Source organism: Erinaceus europaeus, chromosome 5 (genome assembly GCF_950295315.1).
Source record: "Erinaceus europaeus chromosome 5, mEriEur2.1, whole genome shotgun sequence".
NCBI lineage: Eukaryota > Metazoa > Chordata > Mammalia > Eulipotyphla > Erinaceidae > Erinaceus > Erinaceus europaeus.
In genome coordinates this window covers 647,572-670,325 of record NC_080166.1, presented here as the reverse complement: position 1 = coordinate 670,325, position 22,754 = coordinate 647,572, and the positions used below count along the sequence as shown (strand labels likewise).

Here is a 22,754-nt window from a genome sequence, read left to right as displayed (position 1 = left end):
ACAAGATTTAGCATAATAATCAAAGCTACGGCAGTGAACTTACCATAGTACCTATTGAAACAGGCCCATACGAATTTAAAATTTTGTGTGACTTTATTTACAACTGCCCCGAGACAGCTCACACAGTGCTGCACTACCTAAAAGATAGAAAGCACGTCATCTTTTAGACACGAGTCACAAACAAAGGCAAGGCTGTCTGCTTCGGTGAGCTGTGCGAGCCGCACGCTGACGCTCACCGTCATGCCGTACTTGATGATAAGTTTCATGAGATCTTCCTCAATGGTGGCGAGAAACGTTTCGCTCGGGTGTTCCATCAGCGGCACAACCAGCTCCAGGATCTTCGCAACATTGCAGATAACCATGAAATCATTTTGCGTCTAGAGGACAAAAGCAGTTTTATTAACGTCAGAACCTGAAAATAAACCACACAGAGCTTTGAATATTGAAGAATCAGCTCTTGTACATTTTCAGCTTTTTAAAAAGGGAGGTGGGGAGTTCTGGGAAGCAGTGCCCTGGTGTGTGAGGCTCTGGGTTCCAGTCCTAGCACAAGGCAGGAGCGAACGCCATGCACACTGCCTGGACAGCTCCACGATGGTGCAGCAGTAGTCCACTGCCTCGCCCTCCACCCCGCCTCCCTCCTCTCTAGAATAGAAACAATGAGCGACCGGGTGAGGGCAGCTTTCAGTGGGATCGGGCATGAATGAGGTCTTGAGGTTATTCACTGGTGCTTTATTATTATTTTTCTAATAAAGAAAAGATCTTTTTAAGGTATAGCAGGAAGAGTGTCAGATAGTTGCTAGGAATCTGAATTCTAACTTGGCTACTAATTTATCAAACAATGTCTCAATCATTCAATTATAATGCTAGAGCTACCTTCCCCTCCCCCTTCCAAAATGTAACACAAACCAATACTCAACAGTGGTTTTCAAATATCAACAGAGGGGCCAGGCAACGGTGCGCCCAGTGGCACACACATCACCATGTGCAAGGACCCATGTTTAAGCCTCCCGTCTCCCCTTGCAGAAGGGGTTAAAGCAGTGCTACAGGGGTCTCTTTCCTCTTCTCTCTCATTTCTGTCTAAGAAAAAGGAAAAAAAAAAAAAAGGCTCCTGGCAATGTTGGATGCAGGCACATCTGTCCTAGTAATAACCCTGGTGGCAAAACCCCAAATAAAAAAAAAAACTAAATAGAACCCCCCACCCCATCAAAACCCATTATCAACAGAATGTTTTAACAAGACTAGTACAGTTAAAAAAGAAAAGAAAAAGCACCTGTAATGCCCTCCCCCCCCTCCCCCCCCCCCGGTTTTCCTGAGAAGTCAGCATGCATGACTGAGTTTCAAGCAGACAGCCTGGCTTCACTTACAGAACTTGGAACAACTCCTGCTGGTCTGGTTAATATAGACCCTTCACATACAATAACAAGAAAACTTTCTCTCTGTGATGGGTTCTCTTAAGATCTCTATATATTTTTTTTTGTCTCCGGGGTTATTACTGGGGCTTGGTGCCTGCACTACGAACCCACTGCTTCCTGAGGCCATTTCCCCCCATTTTTGTTGCCCTTGTTGTTGTTGGATAGGAAAGAAATGGGAGAGAGGAGGGGAGACAGAGAGGAGGAAAGAAAGACAGACACCTGCAGACCTGCTTCACCGCTGGTCAAGTGACCCCCCTGCAGGTGGGGGAGCCGGGGGCTCGAACCGGGATCCCTGCATGGTCCTTGTGCTTTGCGCCATGTGCGCTTAACCTGCTGCGCTGCTGCCCAGCCTCCTTAGGCTCTATCCTTGCCTTTACGCACAGTGTTAAAAATAACTATGATGCTGTGTCATCACAGCCCTAGTATTCACTGGGACTTTTGGGTTATTGTTGGGCTCAGTGCTGGCACTATGAACCCACTCCTTCATGTTCCCCATCTTTTTTTCAATCTGTTTGCCAAGACGAGAGAAATTGAGAGGGGAGGGGAGACAGAAAGGGAGAGACACACCTGAGGACTTGCTTCACTGCTTGTGAAGCTTACCCCCTACCCCCACAGATGGGAAGCAGAGGCTCAAACCCAGAGCCTTGTGCACAGCAGTATGTGCACTGGGTGTACCGCCCAGCCACAGCAATAAGGTATTTTAGGTTTAGTATTTTTCAAAGCAGAGTATGTGAACACAGATCAGTTGGTGAGTGAGTCTGTTTGGTAATTATCTGGAGACTGTTCTGGTTGTCACGGCAAGGGTGCAGAGGATACCAGTGGTGCTCAGTGAACACAGGGCAGACAGGTTGCTCTACATCCTACAAAGTTGCTTGAACAGCTCTGGTCAGGAAAGACAATCTGGCCCTGAAGATTCGTGTGGGGTGGGGTGGTGGCACACCAAGCACAAGGACCGGGGTTCAAGCCCCTACTTCCCACCTGCAGGGAGATGCTTCCGAAGTGGTGAAGCAGGTCTCTTTCTTTTGTAAATTGTATTAAATAATTTGTATGTATGTATGTATTATGTATGTATGTTTTGGACTCCTTTGTCAAAAATTAGCTAGGGGGGCTGACTTCTGGGCTCTCAATTCTTTAATATAAGTAATACCAGCCTGTGTGTCTATTTATGGTTCCAGTACTAGGCTGTTCTGATTACGGTGGCTCTGTAGTAAGTTTTTTTTTATACTTTTTTTTACTTATTAATGAATAGTGCGATACAAGACTATAAGATGACAGTGTAGAGTCCCACACCACACCCATCCCAAAGATAACCACCAGAGTTCTCACAAGCCTTAGAGTTTACTTGCTTTTTTGTTTGGATATATTTCTGCCTAAGACTAAAACCATCTGGTAGTTTCCTTATGCTTGAGGCTCCAAAGTCCCAGGTTCAATCCATACATTACCATAAGCCAGCACTGAGGAGGCTGGAGTATGGATTTACTTGCCAACATCCATGTCCAGTGGAGAAGCAACTGCGGAAGCCAGACCTTCTATCTCTTATTTTGCTGAGCACCAGCACCTCCATCTCTGTACATTTTGTCCCAAAGGACACAGTCTCATCTTTTTTGACTGCAGAGCAGTATTCCATGGAGTCTATACCCCGTAACTCCTTTATCCAGTCATCTGCTGATGGGCAAGTAGGCTGCTTCCACTCTCTGGCCATGACCAGGGGCTTGAGTGCCCAAAGACATCTTTGATATGAACGTCCTGCAAAGTTTCACTGGCATTCTCTTCTATAAATTTTAGACTTCTAATATTTAGATCTTTAATATTTCTTGAGGTCAGCAAGTGTAATGCCTCCATTTTTTGTTCCTTTTTTCTCAGGACTGCTCTGGCTATCCTGGGTATTTTGTGTCTCCAGATAAACTGTATCTTTTGTTTTACTCTCAAAGAAGCTTGGCAGGGTCTTGATAGGCAATACAATCTGTATACAGCTCTGGCTAGAATAGTCATTTTGATGATGTTAATTCTCCCAATTCATGAGCACGGGATGTTTTCCCACTTCTTTGGCTTTTGTATTTCCATAAGTGTCTTGCAGCTGTCAGTATAAACATCTTTCACCTTCTTTGTTTGATCTATTTTATTGTCTTTGCTGCTACAGTGAATGAAGTAAGTATCTGGGTTTCTTTTTCTGGTTTCAGTTGTTTGCACAGAAGAATGTTGCATGCTGATTTTTGTATGCTGCCGTCTTACTATGCTTATTGATTATTCCCAGGAGTCTCTTATTGGATTATTATGGATTTTCTAAACATCACGTCATACATCATATGTGAATAGTGGCAATCTGACTTCTCTTCCAATCTGTATCTCTTTAATCTCTTCCCCTCATCTGACTGCTATGGCTAAGTATCACTATTTATTCTTTTCTATTGTGGAGATTAATGCTTTACAGTAACTACAGTTGTTGACGTGTTTAAAATTTCCCAATTTTATGCAAAACACTCTAACACCCTACCTAGGTCCTTCTCCACTATCACGTTCCAGGACCTGAACACTCCCCGCCCCACTTAGTCCCTCCCCATAATCATCCAGGACCTGAACACTCCCCACCCCACTTAGTCCCTCCCCATAATCATCCAGGATCTGAACACTCCCCGCCCCGTTTAGCCCCTCCCCATAATCATCCAGGACCTGAACACTCCCCGCCCCACTTAGTCCCTCCCCATAATCCAGGACCTGAACACTCCCCGCCCCACTTAGTCCCTCCCCGCCCCACTTAGTCCCTCCCCATAATCATCCAGGACCTGAACACTCCCCGCCCCACTTAGTCCCTCCCCATAATCATCCAGTACCTGAACACTCCCCGCCCCACTTAGTCCCTCCCCATAAACATCCAGGACCTGAACACTCCCCGCCCCACTTAGCCCCTCCCCATAATCATCCAGGACCTGAACACTCCCCGCCCCACTTAGCCCCTCCCCATAATCATCCAGGACCTGAACACTCCCCGCCCCACTTAGCCCCTCCCCATAATCATCCAGGACCTGAACACTCCCCGCCCCACTTAGTCCCTCCCCATAATCATCCAGGACCTGAACACTCCCCGCCCCGCTTAGCCCCTCCCCATAATCATCCAGGACCTGAACACTCCCCGCCCCACTTAGTCCCTCCCCGTAATCCTTTACTTTGCTGCAACACACCAAGCCCAGTCCAAGTTTTACTTGTGTTCCCCCGTCTGTTCTTATTTCTCAACTTGTGTCTATGAATGAAATCATGCTATATTCATCCTTCTCTTTCTGGCTTATCTCACTTCACATGAGTCCATTAAGTTCCATCCAAGATGAGGTGGGGAAACAGCTGAGTAGTATTTCATTGTGTATATCACCAAACTTTCGGGAGCCAGGCGGTAGCGCAGCGGGTTAAGCGCATGTGGTGCAAAGCACCAGGACCGGCATAAGGATCCTGGTTCGAGCCCTGGCTCCCCACCTGCAGGGGAGTCGCTTCACAGGCGGCGGTGAAGCAGGTCTGCAGGTGTCTGTCTTTCTTTCCCCCTGTCTTCCCCTCCTCTCTCCATTTCTCTCTGTCCTGTCCAACAACAATAACTACAACATAAAACAACAAGGGCAACAAAAGGGAATAAGTAAATAACTCATTAATTCTAACCAAACTTTCTCAGCCCCTCATCTCTTGTTGGGACACGTGGGTTCTTCTTGTTGGGACAGTTCTTTCTTCTTAGCAAAAGACTGACACTCATTTTGGACTCTCTAAGCTTATTACATCAGTGTAAACTTCTTATCGCCATGCTTTCATACCTTCAACATACTGTAAATTAAATGATTAAGAAAGGACTAGACGCCCATTTCTAAGAAACAGAGGTCCCACGCTTCCCTGCTGGCTCCTATTCCCATTGTGAAGAGAAACTTGCTTTCCTGAGGTTCTCAGCTTGGTCCCTCACTGCTACATGTAGCTAAGCATTGCTCTGGCTTCTCAATCTCTCTCACACGCACAGTCTTAGTGCATATGAAAAAATAAATAACATAAAAACAAAGGAATGAAGTAAAGTAGGGTTAACTATTTATACAGTGTAGATTTTTAGAGGCAAACAGTCATGGCTAATACTGAGTTTGAGACTGGTTACCTAAGCGACAGTGGGCAAGTGATTTATATTTTCTTATTTAAAGATGTTATTTATTAATATAGAGAGGAAAAAGAAGAGAGAACTAGAACATCAATCTGGCACATGTGATGCCAGGGACTGAACTTAGAAACTTAACAGTCCAATGGCTTATGCACTGTGTCACCTCCTGGGCTGCCTATTTATAAACTTTAGTACCTATTTTTTAAAAATATTTATTTATTTATTCCCTTTTGCTACCCTTGTTTTATTGTTGTTGTTGGATAGGACAGAGAGAAATGGAGAGAGGAGGGGAAGACAGAGAGGGGGAGAGAAAGACAGACACCTGCAGACCTGCAGACACCTACAGCGACTCCCCTGTAGGTGGGGAGCCGGGATCGTTACGCCAGTCCTTGCACTTTGCGCCACTTGTGCTTAACCTGCTGTGCTACCGCCCGACTCCCAGTACCCTATCTTTAAAACTGAGAAAATAATGACATCTACTTTACATAGTAAATGAAATAATTCATGTAAAATTCTCTACAGTACTTACCCGAGAGTTGAATAAATATTAACTACTACTATTAGTCACAAATCTATAATAACTTATTTCTGGATTTAATATAAGTCCTAAAGTTACATTAGGGCCTCAGAAGTATTATGTGCTTAAAAAAACAACATTAATTTCTGGGTCTTTTTTTTTTCTTCCTTTTTACAGTTCTTAAAACTTCTTAGGACTTACTGAGGATTTTAGCTACAACTTATTTAGATGACCAAAAAAACAAAAACACCAAATTTATCATAGAAGCAAAACGAATTTAGCAGTGAAAGTTAAGTCTCCTTACAAACACGAGGAGCACAGTGAGTGAAAACTGCTCACATTCTAGTCTTTCTTAAACTAGCATTTCCTATAGATACCTCACTATAGCCGCTATGCTATATTACTTAATATTAGACAACATAAATGTAACAACACATGTACAAATTCAATATCCAAAAGACAATAAATTTCTCAGTGACAGAATTCTGCCTCACTCACCTCAGAGGTCTCAAAAATAGTCACGTTTACTGAAAAGTCTCGTCTGATAAGCTAAGCATGGAACCTGGACTTCCTCAACAACACTCAGAAGTAATGCTCCCAGGAAAGTCGTCATAAAAGCCAGTGTCCTTCAGCGAGTGACACCCTGAGGTAAACCGCAGGGCTGCATGGTTCATGCCACACAGGAAGTAAGACAGCTCTATACTTACGCTACACTTAGTGGTAAGATACGGCTGCATAGTCATGGCGTGCTTGACCATGAGCTGGGGTCTTATTTTGCTGAACAAGAACAGCGTGGTTATGCAAGCTACCAGTCGTCCAGAATTCACACCTTTATTGTCAGAGTCTGGAAAACAAACAGAGAAATCAGACACTACAATATGACGAGGCAGTGGGAGTTATACAGAACATTTCCTAAATTACTAGGCATCGTCTCCTGAGTAGCCTCAGCCTGGGCTTCAATAGGCCAGATCAGCACTCATACCAGCTTAGCTTCACTCTTTATTATGTAGGTTAAATAAATTAAGAATAAAAGACAAAGAGGCTGCCCTATGTAAAGTCAAATTTTACAGTGACAGGAACAGGACTACTGTTACAAAGAGCTGGTGCTGGTTGGTTACATGTAAAAGTGAATGGAGCGGACTATGGGATAAAAAAGTCAACAGGAGCGAACAGAAACCATTTAGATGAGCTGATACCATGTGTAAGGGCACTGGGACAAACCAATGGTGCTATGGCAGGAGAACATTTTGTAAACACAGGCGGCAAATTAAGATTCTAGTGACAAAAAGCTATTTTGGTGGGAGGAAAATGTTAGGAAAAAATAACCATCTTTTTGGAGGCAAACTGAACCAGTGACTTTTTAACATTATGCAGCAACAGTATCACCTAGGGGCAGGGAAAATAGTGGGAACAGAACAAGGAGATAAAAAGGGAAAATGCTTATGGAAAATGGAAACAAATATGGAGACTGCACAAAAATATCAACAGTTCTCTTGAGTGCCTCTGTTTGAGGCTCCTGGGTCCCTATTCTGGAAAATTATTCCTCACTGATGCACATTAGCCGACATAAGTGTTACTCTTGTGTGGTTTAAGCAATAGATGCCAATTAGGACTTTTGTAGTTTTATGTAATTTATGTCTGTATTCTGATTAAAAACTTTAAGGTTTATGACTGGTAAATAATATAGATAGCATAGTGTATTCCTTGAAAGAAATTTTCAATTTTTTAACATTGTTATAGTTCAAAATTAAGCAAAATTATTTAACAATTATATGCAATGTTAGGAAAGTACTACAAATAATTAACTATTCTGTAATAGCTAAAACAATTTCATTTTCAGATAAGATTTTAAATGATGTATAAGATATCAGGTGGTTTTGCTGGGTGCCACTAGGGGTGGTGTGTGTGTGTGTGTTTATCAGCCCCTGGACTTTCATTCCTGTTCAACATGACATCGAAAATCTAAAATTATATGCTATTAAAATATATGTGAAAGAGACATATTTTAAACTTTGAATATGCTGTTTTTGATTATTTTTTAAGCTCAGCATTATAATCTAGTGTGTGACAAGTTTTATTAAAAAGTGATATAGTAAATATAAATAGGCTAAGCAAAGCCAGAGGCAAACATAAGAAATATGCCCATGTATTTCAAAATCTTATAAATTAACATAATAACCAACATATAAAATGTCTTACCAGCTAGAGATTCCTCATATTTAAGGATGTGCTCAACTAGATTATCAACAAGTTGAGTACAAGCTTTCTTCACAGGTTTATATGAGGAATCCTCTTCGGACTTCAACAACTATATATGTATATATGTAAAAAAACAAACAAAAAAAAGAATCCCAGTAGAATTATTCATTAGGCAGGAATAAGATAAATGCACTGTGTCCACACGTATTAAGCTTTTCAATTTGTCATTAGCAATACTGGAGATGCAAATAGAACAAAAAAGGTAACAAATGTTTAAAAATATCATACAAACCAATACCTTATACTTTCAAATAATTTTAGTATGAAGTTTTATAAATTGCTATGTGTAGGACCTGACAGGATATGACAAAAATGAGAAAGGCTGAATGACTTCAATAGACCAGAATTCCCAGTCAGGTCACACTCAGTGCTAGGCTGAATGACTTTAATAAACCAGAATTCCCAGTCAAGTCTTGTGATGTCTCAAAGAAGTGTATCGTGGGCTTAGCTACACAATTTACATGATTATTACATTTGAAATGTACTTCAAAATGCAATTATAAGACATTTCTTCTATCTTTAGTAGAAAGTATTATGAATAATAAGATGAGGAGAGGAACTGAGAGACTAGTGTAAAAGCCAAAAACCAGAACCAATCCTGCCTTCCATAATCACAGGTCAGTGGTGGCTCTGTTTTGTTAATAGTGAAGACACTGAAATATATATTTGACATCTGTGAACAGTTCTAGAGCTGCCCAGTGTAGCTTTCTGCAATGACAGCCACAGTCTCTCCCTGTACCGTCCAATTTGTTTCCCACGAGTCACTTACAGCTACTAGACACTTAAAATATGACTAGTGTGACTGAAGAATTAACATTTAGCAAAAATCAAATAACTACATGCGGCTAGTGCTGCACAGTAAAACTGAAGCTCTCCCTGTAAGAGGCACGTCTGCACTGGTCTGCTCCGCTCTAGAGGAATAAAGCAACTCTTCTTGTTTCTACTTTGACCAGAAATGATGGTTCCCACTTGGCATTACCGTCATGTTAGCCTGCTATGCTGGGGAGAAGGAGGCCAACAGTCCCTATCCCTAAATTTTCTTTACTTTCTCCATCACATACAAGTATACACAAAATGGTCAACCATCCATTTTGGTTCATGACAAAACGTCAACTAGCATGTGGACATCCTTTCAGCTCATCACTGTGAAGGTCCCCGGTGAACCCGACGTAGACAAGACCACTCCCTATAGCAGACTTCCAATGTGCTCCTTTCTCTTCCCAGCTCCCTATTTTACTTTCCAAGTCGTGACTAGTAGGGTTTTATTATTTTTTATTAAAATCATCATCTAAACTTTATACTATTTACAGTATTTTTTGAAAGTTATAGATGATGTATCAATAGTAATGGCAGAGATTTTCTCCTTACCAAGCCAATTAATTTATTTAAAAAAATCATCCTACTGGAGGGTCAAGGCCTTTTTAGTCAACAATTCTATTAACTGCAGCCCAGGCTGCTGCAGGCAGCTAGAGCTTATTTATTCTCTCTGCTATGTCTCTACACTGCAATTCATTCAGCAATTTTTCTGGGGGAAAAAAAAGGTTAATCACAATTTTTGTGGCAAAATGAGTCTCCTGGCACACATCTATGTAACAGTGTCACTGCTGGGCTGTCACCTATATGAGTGACTTCACTAAGTAACACAAAGGTGCTTTCCAAACTAGTTTCTAGATTATCAGCAGTATCTAAGACATTATTTAATTCATCTCTAATCTATCATATTATTATTTGATTTCTCAAATTTTTGTCACCAAGTGGTTGTAAAATATGGACTTGATTTACATTTAATATGTCAATAAAGTTGAGTAGTCTGTATAACTATTGATCTTTTCAAGATAGTGACTTTTGTGACTTGTTTAAGGAACACCTTCCTATACAAAGGTCAAAAATATATTGTCATATAGTTCTTTTCTAAATATATATAAAATTCTATATAAAGTTGATTTCTGAGTTGAAGTAGAAATCAGTTAAAATGTTTTCTGATAGCCATTTTCAATCCTATTTACTGAAAATGGGGTCAGGGTGGCATGCTGGGTTGAGCACACCAGATAAGGTGTGGGACTCTTAAGCGTAAGGTCCCAAGGTTGACCCGTTATCACATATGCCATAATGATGTTCTGGTTCAATACCTCCCCCCCCAAAAAATAAACAAATCTATAAACAAGTTCTAAAGGAACAATATCTGAGACATTTAAGGTTTCCTATTTAAGACACTAACAACAAAATGACTGCTAGACTCTAGTTCGCGCATGTGTGACAAACCACATGAGACATAACAAGACTGGTGTGCATGTAAATATGAACCCACTTCGTGTCAATACTTCAGATTCCACAGGGAATTCCATTTTATCAACATAGAATCACTGATTTGTAAGAGGTAAGTCCAACAGAAAATAATGAAAACGAAAAATATCTGGAGTTGGATGAAATGTGTGTATGTGCGCTTCCACGGAAATAGAAAACGGGCCAATTCCTTGCGATGCAGGAGTTTTCAGTAATTCCAAATACCCACCCTCTATGTCCTTCCTGGCTTCTCGTAACATCTATGGACATATTATGGCTGCTAATAGCGTTTCTGCCCATTTAACAACTATTCACATACATTTCTGAGCTACCTTTCTCTCACAGAACTAAACCGCACTAGCTTCATGACTACCGCAGGGGAATAGTGACACTGTTAACATTTCCCCCAGAAATTAAAGTTAAGCATATGGGCGCAAGAATTGCATGGATAACTGTCACTTAGAGTAAAGACTTAAACACTACAGAACTATGACTTACAAGAAGTTACAAAGCCAGTGATTTCCTTTCCTTTTTCTTAAAATTTATTTTAGATAGAGTCAAAGAGAAATTGAGAGGGAAGAAGGAGATAGAGAGGGAGAGAGAAAGAGAAGCCTGCAGCCCTGCTTCACTGTGCCCTTGAACCAGGAGTTTGTGCACTGAAACATGTATGCTCTACCAAATACACCACCACCTGGTCTCCCCTCCTTTCTGCTTCTAACTTGTGGATAATCTATTTATTTATCTACTTTTATTTTAACCAGAGTACTTCTTAGCTCTGGTTTATGGTGGTGTGGGGTTGAATCCTGAATCTGAGACTTAGGCACCAAAGTCTTTTTGCATAACCATTATGCTGTGTCCCTAACCACTTGCTGATAATACATAGAGTTCTAATCTTAGATTCTTTTCAGGAATCTTAAGTAAGGACATATCTGATAGTTACACTTAATAGTCATGTGTTATAATTATCAAATGAAACACTGTAGAGTCTTCTAGAAATTATTATGCCCCTACCCTAACTAATATGGTCACAGGCTCTGTAACAGAGAACAAATTATTCAATATAGGAGAGAAATATGTTTAGTCCAGTATATAAAAACATGAAGAGAGGCTACAATATTGTAGGCTAGGAAACACAGAAAACATATGAGGGGTCAGGTGGTGGCACACCTGGTCAAGTGCACATGTTACAGTGCTCAAGGACCCAGGTTCAAGCTCCTGGTCCCCACCTGCAAGGGGAAAGCTTTGGAAGTGGTGAAGTAGGGCTGCAGGTGTCTCTTTCTGTCTCTCTTCCTTCCAGTCACTCCCTTCCCTTGGAATTTCTGGCTGTCTCTATCCAATAAATAAATAAAGATTAAAAAATTAAAAAAAAAAAAAAGCCAACATCATGGAGGTGGTTTAAAAGTGGTATCCAGATGCCACCAGAATGACTCAACTGACGAAGATTCATAAGACCAGGTACTGGTACGGGCACAGAGCCACTGAAACATTGTTGGAAGAGATGTAGAATGGCTCAGCCATTCTGAAGAGCACAAAACAAAAATGTGGTGGTTCTTAGCACATGAATTTATCTGAGAGGAAAATAAAGCCATCTCTACAAAAACTCTCCTAAACAACATCTACATCAGTATCAATCGTAACATGTGCGCTCTACCAGATGCACCAACACCCAGCCCCCCTGCAGTATTAATTGCAATAATCTAAACAAGAAATAAGATAGATCTATAAATCTGTGAATTTTAGTAAAGGTACAGAGGTTCCACCCTACTGGCACTAGTCCGTCATAAAAATGAATAAATATTATACCAGCAACAGTCTGCTAATTCCAAGCAACCGGGCACAAGCCCCCCACGTTCCATTAATAGGAGACTCTACCAAACCCCCAACAGTCAGTGGTGGCTTCTCAGGGCCAGGGTGAGTCTGTATGACTGTGCTGCAGCTTAGAGGGCTGAATATAACTACCAAAAACAATGAGGCTGGGCTGGCAAAATAATTCACTTGGAGAACTGTGCTGCTTTGTCATACGCGTGATACAGATTTGAGCCTGACTCTCATTGCAGTGAAGAAGTCTCTGGTGCTATGGTCTCTTTCTCTGTCTCTTTGTTTGTCTCTATCTGAAGAAAGTCATCCCAGAGTGATGATGACCCCCCAGGCCCCCAGGTCAAATTAATGAAGCTATACACTGGAAATAAGTTTATTTATCAAAAACATGCATTTTTCTGGTTTTATCATCCAAAGAGCCCAAAGCTATGGGGGTCCATTGTCAATATACATGACAGCACCCCAACTGTTTCTGCAAAAGGAAATGAGGGCACTTTGGAAAAAGCTGGCTGATCACAGGCTTGGCGCAGGGAAGATGCAAGGGAAGCTCAGGGTATTTCGTAGAAGCAGGAAGTGAGTGCCCAGCTCCACAGCACAAGGAAGGATAGGGTCGACCGACGAGGGCTACTCTGACACAGCTGGGACAACTGGAGCTGCAAAAGTTACAGCTGCAGTGAATCAAAACACAGGGAAGACAGAAGAGTCGATCAGCTGACACTGACACTAAAAGATGGAGCAAGCCCGTCATTCTGAAAAATAAAAAGCACCGGGAGAACCCAGCATTCCCTCCCGTTCCCGTGCACAACTATGTTTGAGAGAAACCCAACAGTCATCCGGGCCAGGAGACAGCTCCCCGCAGAGCTCCCACTACCGTGAAGACGCAGGTGTGTGCCCTGGCACGCCAAGCATGGCAACTATTTGAACGGCTGAGCGGCGCGGCAGCGCCCTCCTCTGACACCTGACACTCAAGAGTGAAAGCAGTAGTCTGCCAGGAGCAGTGCAGCTGCACAGCTCAAAGACCCAGTGATAAAACAAAAACTGAGGCCTTGAGGCTCCAAAGTTCCAGGTTCAAGCTTCTGTACCACCATAAGCCAGAGCTGAGCAGGGCTCTGGCTGAAAATAAATAAATAAAACAAAACCAGCAGCTGACAAAAGACTTCCAATAATTTAAAACTAGTAAAATAGGATATGCATACTGTGACTTCCAGTGGAAATGCTACATCACTTATGAAAGAAGCGGCTGACGATACCCACACTCGCACATCCCGGGCAGTGGGACAACTAAGCATGCTTTCTGAGGTGGCGTGTTAAGATTGAGCACTACCTATGGAGTATTCCTGCCCCGCCCCCAACTGAACTCAAGAATTTAAAGGGAAAATGGCGGGTGGAGTAATAACTTCAGTGACACCACAAAGAGGAGGTCTGAGAAACCTGGAATGGGGAACATTCTACAGGAAACACAGACTGGCAATGGCATGAAAAGGAGGAGCAGCCAGGGGTTGGACTCTTAAAGATGAAGATTTAAGAAGAGCTGCATCTACCCAGACTTTTGCCAACCAATTGTATTTACCTTCTTCACCCCATTCTGGATGGAGCTTGAAGGAATCATATGAAGTGAGGTCAGTCAGAAAGAGAAGGATGAAGATGGGACAATCTCACTCATGGACAGAAGCTGATGCATTGCACCAAAGAAAAGAACTCTGGGGTAGGGGTGGGGGAGGGTTCAGGACCTGGATCATGATGGCAGAGGAGGACCTAGTGGGGTTGTATTGTTATGTGGGAAACTGGGAAATTACACATGTACAAACTACTGTATTTTGCTGTTGACTGCAGACCATTAATCCCCCAATACAGAAATGAAGAACAAAGCAACAAACACACTGCTGAGACAGCCAGGGACGTGTGAACACTGGATAGTCCTTAGATTCCAGGTACTTAGTATCTATTCTCACATAGATAACGATATGCAGGTTGTTGTTTAAGAGTCATTTCTGTTAGACATGAGTACTAAAGTATGGATGAAATGATTAACATTACTGAATTGCTTTAAAAGTACTACAGCTAGGAAAGAGAGAGAGAGAGGAGAAACAAAACAAAACTGGGAAAATGATATTGATAATTTTTTGAAGCTGGGTAATGGGTACTTTAATTTGTTTCAAAATTTCTAAAATAAAAAAGTGATAAGCAATTACATTATAAAAGTCTAAAGATAATTAGTTTATTCCTACAGTATTACAGGATATTCTACATATCTCATAGCACATTAAATAATGTAAATACACACTGGCATGCAATCTAGATCTACTTATAGACTTCATGTCTAGCATACAGGTTACATGGTTCTAGAAATAAGTATCTACAAGGGGCAAGACAGAATGTCAAGTAGTGGTTTAGAAAACTAAGTTTAACAACAAGCAACGGAGTCATCAATAAATTGGGATGCTAATCAAAACATTTAGCCTAAAATATTGAAATAAGTCTTCCTTACCCAAAGTAAGATTACTTTTCTCTAAGTACTCAGTAAAGAGGAAGGCCCTGAAGTAAAACAAAGTCTACAAAGTCCTGACCCATCCCCGTCATGTGTTAGTCATCACAAGGCCCAGTAATACTCACATTCTGAAGGAGCTGCTCAAACCAGTCGTATCCAGTATCTCTGCAGGCTGCAACCTAAGGGGAAAATGGAGAGAAACCACCCAAATTAAGAAGAAATCATACTTTTGCTATGCTTTAGCCTGAAGTGTAAAGGTGTTCCACTTAGCACAGTGCTTTTTAAAATACACTTAAGCAAATGATTAACCAATGTTAAAAAATATGATTCTGAAATAAAACTCAAAAAGAGTTCAAGAAATCAAGTTAATGTATTGAAATCACCAATAGATTATGGCCTAAGCAAAGACTTCAGGCACAGTGCAGGCCCAGATCTCATCATCAGCATTATTAAAAGGGAAAGAGAAGTAGCCACTCATCTTCCTGAGACAGCGCGAGTGCCTATGTGGTACGGGGACTGAGTCCAGCACAGTCTGTGACGCGTGCGCCTATGTGGTGCGGGGACTGAGTCCAGCACAGTCTGTGGCCTATGTGGTGCGGGGACTGAGTCCAGCACAGTCTGTGACGCGAGTGCCTATGTGGTACGGGGACTGAGTCCAGCACAGTCTGTGATGCGTGCGCCAGGACTGAGTCCAGCACAGTCTGTGACGCGTGCGCCTATGTGGTGCGGGGACTGAGTCCAGCACAGTCTGTGAGCACTGCTGCACCCTGTTCCTGGCCCACCATGCTCATGGGCAGCCCACACTTAAGACCTGCACCCACTGGGACCCTCGTGCTTCAGTCCTTCTTACCACATCAGTGATGTTTAAAATCTTTCTTGTCATTGCTTCTTTATCATTGTGTGGTGTTGGAGTAAACCAAAGTTTTTGGAATGTTTCATTTACTAATTTCTAGAAGAAATAAAGTAAAATAAGTACAACAAACATGGTAAAAATTTCCTACCCAAACTTTTCATTCAAATGTAAAACAAAAGTAAAATTAGGTAATCAAGATATAAACCACTAGAAAATTTTGGTATGGATTTTCAGATTCTTTTTAATCACTTCTCAGTGTTTTTTACTACTTTTTGAGAAGTTGTTAATAAAAACAGGAAAAAAATATCACATAGATTACAAATAAATTCACAAATAAATTGTAATAAATTACTAAATTAGAAAGTATGTATCACTTAAAAATAAAAAATGGAATCTGATTATAAACTTCCTATGTGATTCAGTCTTTACATATTAGAATTCAGATTTTATTAATACTACCATAAGAACTATAACTTATCAAAGTCTTTCTTGAGTTTATAAACCAAGAATGTTGATTCACCTTTACAGTTTCTATATATTAAAATCAGCAACACTTAGCTAATGATAAACATATAAGTTACTTAAACTACCAAAGAGAAATTAATTTTGAAGTAGTCAACATCTGTCTTACCTTAATACCCTCCTCATCATTAACTCTGCGAATCATTTTCACACACATTTCTGTAATTTTTGGAAAAGTTGGTTGTTCAATACAGATGTCTCTTAGAATCTTTATTACCCTTTTCCTGACACTGATACCAGTATCCTAAGAACAGAAAACAATCATTAGCTGCCCATGTATGAAATTTAAACATGACCATCCCATGATGGAAAACACTAGCCACTGACGGCTCAAAAACTGAAGCTGGAAGTACCATGTAATTCAGCTGATTCTCTTCTTGGAACTAATTAATTACTAATTAAAAAGATAAGCGCACTTTGATGCTTACTTCAACACTACTTACAAAAGCTAAGTTGTGGAAACTACTGAGGTATCAACAGATGCATGGATAATAAAAATGGAGACTATAAATTTAATATTAATTTCCTTTTGTTGCCCTTGTGGTCTTATTGTTGTAGTTATTATTGTTGATGTCATTGTTGGATAGGACAGAGAGAAATGGAGAGAGGAGGGGAAGACAGAGAGGGGGAGAAAGACAGACACCTGCAGACCTGCTTCACCACCTGTGAAGCGACTCCCCTGCAGGTGGGGAGCTGGGGGTTCGAACCAGGATCCTAACGCTGGTCCTTGTGCTTTGCGCCACGTGCGCTTAGCCCGCTACGCTACCACCCGACTCCCAGGGTTCATTAGATTTAAGAATCTTGTAGTCATGTGTCAACAACTGTCCTGTAAGCCTTAAGTTCTCCAATAAAATATTTGGAAAAGAAAAATAAGAATCCCACTGGTTGTGTTTCTCATTCTTGAAAAGACTGAGACACAAAAAGGGAAAATGTTCTTTTATTATTCTCTCTCTCTCTTTTTTTGTTAACTTAAGATTTTATTTATTAATGAGAAAGACAGGAGGAAAGAGAAAGAACCAGACATCACTCTGGTGGACATGTGCTGCTGGGCACTGAACTCAGGACACCATGCTTGAGAGTCCAATGCTTTATCCATGGAGCCACCTCCTGGACCACATTATTTTCTTAAATTCTGTTTCAACCATATTTGGGAGCTTTTCTCTGCTTTTATCCAGCTTTCTAATCCTAGTCCCAACTCTGACACCGTCTTCCCAGACAATACTTTTAGTCCACCTACCTGCATGTTAGCTGTTAGGCTCTTGAAATAACCTAAAACAGACTTCCTGACTTCTTCCAATAAGAAGACCCCAGATCTCATCTGCTCTACTCCCACCTCTAGGTTCCCGATCATCCAACACTTTGTTCTTTATATCGTAATGCTTTCGCAGTCACCAAACTGCCACCCTGACCTCCCTGGGCAGACGCCCTCACCCATGTGTCCTGGAGTCTCTCCTCCCCAGAGCCCTGCCCCACTAGGGACAGACAGACACAGGCTGGGGGTGTGGGTCCACCTGCCAACACCCATGTCCAGCGGAGAAGCAATGACAGAAGCCCGACTCCCACCTTCTGCTCCCCATAAAGGACTTGGGTCCATCCTCCCAGAGGGGGATAACTAGATAGGAAGCTTCCAGTGGAGGGGATGGGATAAAGAACTCTGATCCTACAATTGTACTGCTCATTATTATATCACTTAAAAAACAAAGACATGGGAGTCGGGTGGTAGCACAGCGGGTTAAGCGCAGGTGGGACAAAGTGCAAGGACCCACACAAGGATCCCGGTTTGAGCCCCCGGCTCCCCACCTGCAGGGGAGTCGCTTTACAAGTGGTGAAGCAGGTCTGCAGGTGTCTGCCTCTGTCTTTCTCTCCCCGTCTCTCCATTTCTCTCTGTCCTATCTAACAATGATGACATCAATAACAACAACAAAGGGCAACAAAAGGGAATAAATATTTAAAACAAACAAAGACAGGGAACCTTAGGGTAGTATTTCTTTCTCTCTTTCTGTAGGACGTTGTTGAGGCTTCATGCCTGTATGATTTCACTGCTCTCAGAGGACTCTTTTCCACCCAGAGGGGAGGAGACAGAGGACAGAACACAGCACCACTCCACCGACTATGAAACTCCCCGTGCGCTTAGTGCTCCTATGTGGCAAGAGGCTTAAGCCTGGTCCTTGAGCATGCTGTCTATAGTATGTGCTCTACCAAGTGAGCTATTTCTTTTTTGTTTTTTTTTTTTCCCCTCCAGGGTTATTCTGGGCTCGGTGCCTGCACCATGAATCCACCGCTCCTGGAGGCCATTCCCGGCCCCCTTTTTGTTGTCCTTGTTGTTGTAGCCTCATTGTGATCATTATTATTACCACTGTTGATGTTGTTCATTGTTGGACAGGACAGAGAGAAATGGAGAGAGGAGGGGAAGACACAGAGGGGGAGAGAAAGACAGACACCTGCAGACCTGCTCCACCGCCCGTGAAGCGACTCCCCTGCAGGTGGGGAGCCAGGGGCTCGAACCGGGATCCCCACGCCAGTCCTTGTGCTTAACCCACTGCACCACCGCCTGATCCCTAGTGAGCTATTTCTTAAGTTGGCTTTGGAGACTCTAATGACTTTCCAGTTTAGTCTGGAGCTATCAGAGCTGGTCGTAACTCAACTTTAAGAAATTGCACAATATATAAAAACTATATTTTCACCAAAGTACTATACTTGGCCCTCACTGAAATTGTTCTTCCTATGATGGCAATACGTATGTACATTCATACATACAAACATACTCTCTAGATTTTTGCCCCAAACACTTATATATTTATAGTTCAATAAACTGACATGATCAAAAGGTAAAAAGTCAGTCCACCAATGTTACACGTTACAGTGTGCAAGGACCTAGGTTCAGATCCCTGGTCCCCAGCTGCAGGGCAAAAGCTTCGCAAACGGTGAAACACTACTGCAAGTGACTCTCTCCGTCCCTACTTCCCTTCCCTCTCAATTTCTGGCTATGTCGATCCAAGAAATAAAGATAATAATAATAATAATCAAAGTCACTTTAGTAAATAGATCAGGGGAAGGCATGTGCTCTCCCAGGTGAGCTATGTCTCTCTCTCTCTCTTTTCTTTTAACCAGAGCCATGCTCAGCTCTGGCTTATGGCGGTGCGGGGGATAGAACCTGGGACTTGGGAGCCTCAGGCAGGAGAGTCTCTTTGCATAACCATGATGCTGTCTCCCCGCCCCCAGGCAGCACAGTGTGTTAGAAATACGCATTATTAGTAAGGTGGAATTGGAACCGACCGCAGGAGCCTAAGGAAATGCCGGCCGTACCAGTATCCTTTCGATCAGCATGTCGTAATACTGCTCGGCAAGCTGAGGGCGGCAGAGCACAAACCGCCCCAGCAACTCGACGGCTGCTTCTCGCACGCTGGTGGAGTTATCCATCAGCCGCCCATGAACTCCTCGTTGCATGTCAAGCTAAGAAAGAAAAAGAAAGAGTAAGTGTGACTTACCTAGGTGGAGCCAATCTTTTAATTTGAATAAAGAACCCCAGTAAGAAGCCATTGGTCCCTCTTTACCCTTGCCAGAATGCTGGGGTCTACGGCAACAACCTCAGATAAACACTTCATGGCTTTTGTTCGCACGGCAATTGCATTTTCACCAAGAACTCGTAGGATCTGCCAAGCAAACATCGACATTTTCATAAATTTTTGAACAGGTGAATTATAGCATGAAGACATACACAAGAAGTGAGAACACAGCTATCTGACTCCCTGTGATCTTTATATGGCGAGTGAAAGGGCTTAACTTCAAGGTCACACACTGAGGCATTTGCTATCACAGGTCCTAGACCCTGTTTTCAATTGCTGTTTCATATGCAAGGAAAGGTGGTCCCAGTAACACTCCGTAATGTGTGTTTTTAATTAATACCTACTATTACTTAAATAATAATTGGGTAATCAAATACAGTTTTATAATACAAATCACGATTCTACGCTATAGCTATTCATAAAATAAGTATCCATTTGTCAGGGAAGAAAGTAATAATACATAAAAAGTTTTGTGAAACAAAGACATTTAAACAAAGATGGAAACAAAAGCTATTTTTATTATTTAGGAAACATTTGTTTTCAAAAATGGATGAAAGAACACATCATCCTGCAAGTTTCCAGAGTTGGGAAAAGTACTGTTTTGTGCAAGGAACTCCGGTTCGGTTTACCTGTGTCAAGTAAATATCAAAGCTCTGAGCAAACGGCCTCATGGAGGCCAGGTAGCGGACAATCAGGCAGGCGTCGTCATAGGCCACAGTGTCAGAGCTCACCCTGGAACAGAAAAGCACCACATTCCTATTTTAGTTTTCCTCAAGTTGTGAACAGGAGTCACTGTGGCAGTGAGAGAGCAAAGTCTCTGGGCCTTACTTCAGTGTGCTGAACTGGGAAGGTGTGGTTCTGGTGATGCTTCTGAGAAACTTTTTCCGGCTCTCAGCTCGGTGCATGATCTGACCAGTTGTCTCAACTTCCTTCGCGTGGTGCGTCCCTTCAGAGGACTCCTCATCTTTCTGTGATTTCATAGCCTTTTCTGTTTCCAGAGTTGTGTCACGAAACCACTGGGCTATGTAGAATTTACGAGAAAACTGTAGAGAAATTTGGGAGACTTGAGTTTGATGAAATTAGCAACAGAACTCCCGGCTCTCTAGTGAAAGCGCTCACCATGGGCAGTGGTGCGTCTGCCTGGACACATCTGTTACAGTGCACAAAGCTGCAGCCATTCTTTTCGATTCAGATTATCAAATACCCCTTGGCCTTAAAAGGCTATCTTCAAACAACCTTTTCTCATCGTGATTATGTCCTAATTTTCCTTCAAACCCAATTTGAAGAAGCATATGATATTTTAAAAGGAAAGAAAGGAAAAGGAGGTGTGTATATGTGGTGGGGCTGGGAAGAGGCCTACCACTAACGAAGGGTCAGTCTCCGTGTTCTCATCCAAGTAGTCGAGCAATGCTTTTTGCAATTGCTGAATTTCATCTTCTCCTCCAGAGACCTACAAAAGAAACCAGATAAGAACAGAAGATGTTGCTGACATACATTAATCAGTTATCTAGTTGTGAACACCAGTCTGGGAGGAAAACTGACGTGCAATAAAAGCTAGGTGTGTAACCACAGGGAAAACGCACGATTTCTGTGGCTGGCTGTGACTGTCATGAATACGGCATGTTCTCCCAAGAGCTCACAGGCCACTGGCAGCACAACTCAGGACAGAGTCCAGAAGGTGGCACGGTGAGTGTCAGGCTGGACACAGAGCATGAAGGCCTGCGTCTGGCCCTCAGCACCCCATGCTGGGGGGACACTGCTTCTCTCTCATGCTCTGTCCTGGGTCAATTAGTAAGTAAAATATTTAAAACGAGGTCTGTCAGAACAATGTGTTATATTTTCAGAAGGAAGAACAGCCTAGCACTGGTTTTCTGTTTCAAAAAGAGACACCACCATTTCCGATGCAGTAAATGGCGACTTAGTGTCTGTACTATGTCTCTTTGGACATTACTTAAAGTGGATAATCCAGAAGGAAGATATTTAATTTGTAACTAACACAGTGGTCCTCTCTCCCTCTCTGCTCCCTCAATTTCTCTCTGTCACCATCGACAAACCAAAGCAGTTCGTAAGCCATAATGATGCTCTCGTTCTCTCCTATAAATAAATCTCAAAGGGAAGAGGGGAGAAGACACAAAAGTCAGCTTAAACAGGCTGTTACTAGGCAAACAAAACATGACCATTAAAACAGCAATCGATTATAACCTATTCAATAGAAATACTAGATACTAGGTACTAGATGGTTGTATATTAATTACGATCTCTTCCTTTTGTCAGCTTTAATGTGGATATTAAATAATTTTTTTGTCTTTCCTTATTAACTTTAAAAAAATATTTATTGGGGGATTAATGTCTTACAGTAGACAGTAAATACAATAGTTTGTACATGCATAACATTTCTCAGTTTTCCACATAAGTGGCAAAAAAGAGGTATTAGTGTAATTCTAAAAAACTATAAATATTTTTGAATAAAATCTTACATAAAATATAGACACAGCAAGGGGCAGTATCAAACTTGGACATTCTGTATGGTCTCAGATTGCTGGACCCTGCCCATCTGCATCGCAGACGGTGTTAAAGTTAGTACTACCCCCGGCATCATACCTTCCAACAAAGAGTAATGGAGGCATCACGCCTACTCAGGCGGGTCAGAAAATAAATGGCACAGACACAGACACAAACACATGCAACACATGCGTGTTTTCAAAAGGAAGGATGGGGTGGGTGGTGGCACACCCTGTAGAGTGCAGCTGCCGCCACGTGCAAGGACCTGAGTTCAAACCCCCCAGCCCCCAACTGCAGGGAGGAAACTTCAGAGTCGTAAAGCAGTGCTATTTCTCTTTCTGAATCCTTTTCTCTATTACTTTGTCTTCATTAAAAAACAAATAAATAAAAAGGAATTTGGATAAGAACTTTTTGCAA

General features: G+C 42.0%; 1 protein-coding gene across 6 annotated transcripts in view; it reads right to left on the bottom strand.

The window, feature by feature from the left end:
- The window catches only part of NIPBL (NIPBL cohesin loading factor), a 201,431-nt gene that overhangs the window by 19,949 nt on the left and 158,728 nt on the right, over window positions 1-22,754 (bottom strand). For 5 of the 6 annotated variants that reach the window (XM_060190959.1, XM_060190961.1, XM_060190962.1 and 2 more), the window contains 12 exons: window positions 21,196-21,285; window positions 20,664-20,878; window positions 20,465-20,591; window positions 19,824-19,922; window positions 19,576-19,722; window positions 16,379-16,513; window positions 15,745-15,843; window positions 15,020-15,073; window positions 8,246-8,354; window positions 6,754-6,890; window positions 237-377; window positions 44-137 (listed from right to left, as the gene is read on the bottom strand). In XM_060190959.1, coding sequence (XP_060046942.1) covers window positions 44-137; window positions 237-377; window positions 6,754-6,890; window positions 8,246-8,354; window positions 15,020-15,073; window positions 15,745-15,843; window positions 16,379-16,513; window positions 19,576-19,722; window positions 19,824-19,922; window positions 20,465-20,591; window positions 20,664-20,878; window positions 21,196-21,285 — 1,447 coding nt within the window. The remainder of the gene's footprint in view (window positions 1-43; window positions 138-236; window positions 378-6,753; window positions 6,891-8,245; window positions 8,355-15,019; window positions 15,074-15,744; window positions 15,844-16,378; window positions 16,514-19,575; window positions 19,723-19,823; window positions 19,923-20,464; window positions 20,592-20,663; window positions 20,879-21,195; window positions 21,286-22,754) is intronic. The other variant, XM_060190960.1, reaches the window with a different exon arrangement.